This window comes from Artibeus jamaicensis, unplaced genomic scaffold, assembly GCF_021234435.1.
Source record: "Artibeus jamaicensis isolate MK-2021 breed Jamaican fruit bat unplaced genomic scaffold, CSHL_Jam_final contig_1284, whole genome shotgun sequence".
In the NCBI taxonomy this organism is placed as follows: domain Eukaryota; kingdom Metazoa; phylum Chordata; class Mammalia; order Chiroptera; family Phyllostomidae; genus Artibeus; species Artibeus jamaicensis.
The window spans coordinates 3,802,421-3,808,906 of NW_026521249.1; the positions used below are offsets into that span (position 1 = coordinate 3,802,421).

At 50.2% G+C, this 6,486-nt stretch overlaps 1 protein-coding gene across 1 annotated transcript; it reads right to left on the reverse strand.

The window, feature by feature from the left end:
• Positions 1-1,441: 1,441 nt before the first annotated feature.
• On the reverse strand, positions 1,442-5,385 carry CXCR4 (C-X-C motif chemokine receptor 4). Its single transcript, XM_037146063.2, has 2 exons — positions 5,267-5,385; positions 1,442-3,011 (listed from the first exon to the last, which is right to left on the reverse strand). The coding sequence occupies exons 1-2, from the start codon at positions 5,303-5,305 to the stop codon at positions 1,965-1,967; spliced, it is 1,086 nt and encodes a 361-aa protein (XP_037001958.1). The 5' UTR covers positions 5,306-5,385; the 3' UTR covers positions 1,442-1,964.
• Positions 5,386-6,486: the final 1,101 nt, after the last annotated feature.

The window sequence follows — 6,486 nt, forward strand, 5'->3', positions numbered from 1 at the left end:
TAAGCCTTTGAAAGGGTCCAAGTAAAACTATGCTTAAATGAAGGGTGATCCAATTAGGCTTTCCAGGGAAAACCAAAGAACCTCAAGATAATTTCCTATCTAAAATATAATTATGTTCTGAAGTGGAATAGGAATACCACTCTGAATTATCCCAGATCCATAGACTGCAGCAAAAACGTACAGCCAAATTGGATTCTACTTTAAGTAATTAAGTTATTTCCCTTCACAGGATCTATAATTTGTCTTCAACAAATGTGATTTGCCTCTGAAAGGTAAGACATTGCAATTTCCTGCAAAATGGATTTTCTGTGGCAGAAACAATTACAAAAAGTAGACCAAATATTCCTTAATTATATCCTGGTTATTCATCTTTGAGTGCATGCCTGGAGTGCCCTGTTTGTACTCCAAGTGAGATAGATATGGCCACTATAGTTTAGAAATTCTCTAATTTAAATGGGGATGGGAGCTGAAATTTACTCAAGGGCCTAGGACTTGCACAATGATAGTGCAAATAGCTATGGGTGATGTTACACAAGACTCCAAAATCTTGTGTAAAGTATGAGCAATGGGAAGCTTGCTTCAGTTAACCTTTTTTCTGAGCTCTGAAAGCATCAATGTTTTATCTGCTTGGTTGAACCCTTGAGGTGGTAGGTGTTGCAATAGATCAAATGCTGATATTTGCATGGAAGGTATTGTAGGAAGGGTATTTTTGGTGTGGTTAATTATATAAAGAAAACATTCACTTTTGGCTTATTTTCAATAACAGTTCAGTTGACTTATCACCAGGTGTTCTGGATGATAATAGTGGGTAATGGTTAAGAGCAAGGGCTGGAAGGATAAATGGAATTAGTTCTTGGTATGACCCCTTGAAAAGTGCAGTTATGGGAAGTCTCTGAACCTCAGGTTCCCGTGTCTGGGAAAAGGGAGTGATGTTCTCTGCAGAAAGGACTAGATGAGAGGAGTACACAGCAAGCGTTCAATGCCTGGCCTGGCCACAGACCTGGGCTACACTAGGAATAGCAGTAGTAAAATATAACATGGTATTGTATACCTTTCTTCTTAATGCACATTTATCCTTTAGAAAGATTATCTTTTGTAGGAATAGGTACTGGCCAGGTATCTCTAAAATTCTCTGCATTAAAAGTGCTTAAGATTTGAGATTTTGAAGTTATTTTACTCGATTTGGAATATTGGCTGTGCTACTTACCAAATGCCTTTGACTTACTTACTTACTCACCACGGCTCTGCATGCTTTGGTTTCCTGCTCCCTAATATGCAAGTAATAGCAGAACCAGAGCCGACTGTAGGAGTTGTGATGAGGGTTAAGTGAAATATTACAACTGCTCTACCCACGACAGGACCTGGCACACCATCATGTATCTTTTATTGTTATTTTTGACTTCTGCCAGCTAAAGGAATGTCAAGAGAAATCAAAACAATATAAGTTTTTCAGGTACTTTTATTAACAACTTAATACAAGACTGTACATTGTATGCGCTGAAACCCACTCCTGAAAAAAAAACCCCTGCATTTCTACACCACTTCAGCTTTTGGTTCTAGGTGCCATCTTCTATAGCAAAAATCACACAGTGTAACCAAACAGTTTAAGAACAGGAAAAGAAAATGTTCCACTGGAATGGAGAGATTATTTATACACAAACAGCTGAGGATCATTTCTAGCTTAAGTGATTCACTACACATCCTGGAATGCTCGGTGCTCTTTCCTACAGTCCTACCACCAGACACACACACAGCAACTAAGAACTTGGCCACAGTTCTTGCCTAGACACTCATCAACATGACACAAAAAAATATTTATATAAATAAGTCACAAACACTAAACACAAGGAAAAAAATCCAATAGTCAATAAAAACTGTACAGTACTGGTCAGTCTTTTATAGCTGAAAAAAGTGTAACTTAAAAATAAAGTCCTTTAATGTATAAAAAGTCTTTTATATCAGTGTTAGCTGGAGTGAAAACTTGAAGACTCGGACTCAGTTGAAACAGAAGAATGTCCACCCCGCTTTCCTTTGGAGAGGATCTTGAGGCTGGACCCTCTGCTCACAGAGGTGAGTGCATGCTGGGCAGAGGTTTTAAATTTGGCTCCGAGGAAGGCATAGAGGATGGGATTCAGGCAACAGTGGAAAAAGGCCAGGGCCTCGGTGACTGAAATCCACTTGTGCACAGTCTTCTCAAACTCACATCCTTGCTTGATGATCTCTAGGAGGATGAAGGAGTCGATGCTGAGCCCAATGTAGTAGGGGAGCCAGCAGGCAAAGAAAGTCAGGATGAGGATGACTGTGGTCTTGAGGGCCTTGCGCTTCTGGTAGCCCTTGGAGTGGGACAGCTTAGAGATAATAATGCAATAGCAGGACAGGATGACGATACCGGGCAGGATAAGGCCAACCATGATATGCTGGAAGTGGAACACCACCCTCCACAAGTCATTGGGGTAGAAGCGGTCACACTCATACCTGCCTTCCCCTGGCGCCACATTGGCAAAGATGAAATCAGGAATCGCCAACAGGAACGCAGGTATCCAGACGCCAACGTAGACCACCTTTTCAGCCAACAGCTTCCGTGGCTTGTGACTGTTGGTGGCGTGGACGATGGCCAGGTACCGGTCCAGACTGATGAAGGCCAGGATGAGGACACTGCTATAGAGGTTGACTGTGTAGATGACATGGACAGCCTTGCACAGAAATTTCCCAAAGTACCAGTCTGCCACAGCATCAACTGCCCAGAAGGGAAGTGTGAGGACAAAGAGCAGGTCTGCCACTGACAGGTGCAGTCTGTACTTGTCTGTCATGCTTCTCAGTTTCTTCTGGTAACCCATGACCAGGATGACCAATCCATTGCCCACTATGCCAGTCAAGAAGATGATGGAGTAGATAGTGGGCAGGAAGATCCTGTTGAAATGGGCACTTTCGTCCTGGAAGCAGGGTTCCTTCATGGAGTCATAGTCGCCTGAGCCCATGTCCTCCTCTGTGTAGTTTTCTGATGGGTATATCTGCAGAAGCAACAAGGGAACAGACATTCACTTTCAAGTTCAGCAGGCATTCCCAAGTTCAAAAAATATTTCTGCTCTTTTAAGAAAGCAATTTATATAAGACCCAACTCAGCTCAGCCTTATTCCGGAAATTCTGCTCCTATTGAAGTACTTATCTTTCCCCCCATGTCCTTTTATTGAAGGAAATAAAACTTGCGCTGCAACGGCAATGGTACCTCAAAGCATGATAAGGTAGCCAATGGGGCTGACTCGACAAGCCACAATGCTGGCCAGGGGTCCTACCAGAGTGAGAGAACCAAAAACCACAACGACAGAAGGTAGCAAACGTCCCATGCACCCAATGCAAGCGTTTCCACGATTGGCCATGCATTATCCTATAACCCTCCCTCCCAACCTTCCCCTGTAGTCGCTTTAGTAGAGCCAATTACAAAATTCGTGCCTTAGAAGAAAAGGGCGCGGAAATTGTGAAGGTTTGAAAGTCGCATTTTTGCTAACTCCTCTGCCACGCCCACTAGAGGTAAGAAAAAAAACCTTGGGAGGAAAAAACCCAAAACAAAACAGAGGCCACTCCTACGAAGCGGGGTGGTGGTGGAGGGGGTGCATCAGGGTTAGGTTCTGAGGAGCCATGGTTACCTTTCTGCTTGAAGATTTGCCAGGGCAGGGAGCTGGGGAGGAAGGAGCGTGGTGGAGGGGAGGAGTTCCCAAAGACTCTTATTCTAAAGCACAAAACTGTTTTTCCCACATTTGTCGGTTATCTAAACACAAACCATTCTGTCTGCTCTTAAAGCAACATGTACTAGTGAAGGAGAATGCAGCCTTAAAGCAAAGGGTGGGGATGTCAGAAGTGAGTATACCCCCTCTTGTGCCCCGGCTGGCGCTCCTCCGGGGCATGCCTCTTTAACCATACGCACATTTATCATTTGGCGCTTTGGGGTCGTTAAAGAACCCAGCATTTTCCTGGGAGGGGAAAGTCACGGGGTCTGCACCCGTGGTTCTAACCTCCAAGTTTCATTTCCTCACTCTCCCGGGGCGCTTTCCACTCCACCACTGATCCAGTTAATGAGGTCGGAGGTCTCCAGGTGGAGGGCGCGCCGGGGGCCGGGTGGTCTGCCCACCAGAGTCCCCCGGCTGCCCACCACCCTGCGTTCAACGCCTGCGGTCAGCGGGTCCCAGGGTTTCGCCCCGCCTTGCGCCAGGCTCAGTGCGACAGGGTGCAAGGGAGAGATTGGGCGGCTCCTCGGCTAGCGCCTTTGAATCGCGCGCCGTTGGGGGAAACGAAAAGGCTTCCAAGTAAGGGGTTTTTCAAAAGCCTCCAGGAAACCACCGACGGTTAAACGGCGCAATCGGGCTCCGTGAGAGCCAAACGGTCTTCCCACTTGCACCTGCCCGTCTGCACCCTGGCTACCGGCAGCCCAGGTGTCCTCCTAGACCCTCGCTCCACCCTCCCGTCGCCGCCGCGCAGACCTCGGGGTGGAGTTCTGCAGCACAGGGACTCTTACAGTTCTTCGACCTCTGCACTATCCCAAATTTCCAAACCGCAGGACCCGCTACAGGCGCTTCCGACGCCCTCGAGGTCTCTCCTTCAATCCCAAGGTGTACGACTGCTGCCCGCCATCACCCAACTGCGGCCAATACTCAGACCACCGAGGCAAGCCGTACGGTGGGTCCGCCCGCCTTTCTCTCCCTTCGCTCACTGTGTACCAACACCAACGCAGATCTCCCGGCCACTCAGTTCAGCAAACACGCACCCAACGGCAAGAGTGGTTCCCAGGTGCTTTTGCCAGGGAACCATCCCGGGCGCCGCTCCCGCTGGGAATTCAGTCCAGCGGCACCGCACTCCACCTCTAAATGCAGGTCTCACGTAATTTGCACCGAACTAACCCCGCTCCCCCGAGGAAGAGATCCATGTGGTCGGAGTCCTGGTCTAGCACGCACGCCTTCTTGCACTTGTGCACAGAGCATTATATTTGCAAACAGCGTGCAAGCCTGGCGCACGCCTCCGGGCTCCAGGGTCAGACACATGGAGCAACCACAACAGTTGTTCCAAACTTTTCTCCTTTGTATACAGAGAAAATTACTCCAATCCTGCCCAATACCCACAAGGAGGCAAGCGGACGAAAACTCCTTTGCATGCCCCTTCTCCCAGACACCAACACCTCCAATGTGCGGGATGCTTCTGCCCGCTCCGAGAAGGGATGCGCTCCAAGTTCATGTGTTTGTACATTTAAGAAAAAGCAGGTTTAAATTTGACTTACATGGAACCCGTCCATGGTAACCGTTTGCTCTCCAGCCATCCTGGCTACCGGAGCACCCAACTTCTCGGGACCACTTCGCTACCTGTCGCCGCAACCAACGGACTGAAGTTTCTGGCCGAAGCTGGACTTATATAAAGACGCTCACCACGGGCGGCGCACTCTCCGCGGGCGGCGCATGCGCCGCGCGGGTGGGCGGGAGCGCCGGGCGGTGAGGAGGAGGGAGGGGTAGGGGTGGGGAGGGAGGGGTAGCTAAGCCAGGAGTGGCTCGGGTGGGCCAGGGGTACAAGTCCGGGCGGCCCGGTGGGGGTAAGCTTTGGAAACCCCTGACCCGCTGCTGTTTACTGGCTGTCACTGTGTGAGTCCAGTTGCGAAGGGCACCCCAGAGGCATCGCCAACTTGGGAAAGCGAGATGGGCCCGGAGGGAGGTGGGAAGCGCGGGCGCCCTACACGTCCCTGAGTGGCTCCTCCAATTTTGCTCGCGTGGATGGACTTCCAGTCCCGGGGATGCTACACATGGAGACACTGAGGCCCAGAGAGAAGTGACTTGCCAGAGTTGCCCAACCAGTAGGCGGCAATGCTGCTAGAGGGTCCAGCGTCTGACTCCATTCCCTCCACTTACGGCGGCTGCAGACCATTCAGAAAAGGAGTGTGGATCCCTTTTTCAGAGCACAGCTGTGTATAGCTGTACATCTACACTCACAACAACAGTACCAGGGTCCGATTTAGACAGTCAGGAAACACTTTCAGGAGAAAGGATGATTTGGCGTACTTTTGGAGGAAGCCTGCGATCTGTATGTCAGGAGTAGTTTTTGTAAGAGATCACAAGGCCCCCACGCGGAGGAAACGTGCAGCGGTCTCTCAGAGGTGAAATGCCGGAGCAGGACCGGAATTCTCAGCTGGGCTGGAACTCGGACCTTCGGACTCCGCGTTCGACTTCTTCCACGGCTCTATGCACAGGCCAAGCGTTGGCACAATGAAGAAATTGAATGGAAGAGCTGCGTGGGGTGGAGTGGGGGTCCGGGCTGGCCGTTTAAAGGAGTCCCGGACGGGCCGGGGGGCTGCAATGCGTGCCCAGACGGTCCTTCCTAGCCTCTCGCCACTTCCCGCCCGCGCGGAGACTGGGTGGGGCCGGACAGGGAGCGAGGGGCGGGGCGCAGGAGTCGCGCGGCGGCGCTGCCGGGAGCGCGGAGTCGGGCGCCGCCGGCGGTGCCGGCGGTGCG

Bases quoted from the DNA above. Each gene is read 5' to 3' on its own strand.
- CXCR4 (XM_037146063.2), bottom strand. From the start codon at position 5,305: ATGGCTGGAGAGCAAACGGTTACCATGGACGGGTTCCAT. The intron at 3,012-5,266 runs GTAAGTCAAATT...TTGCTTCTGCAG, and splicing joins TTACCATGGACGGGTTCCAT to ATATACCCATCAGAAAACTA.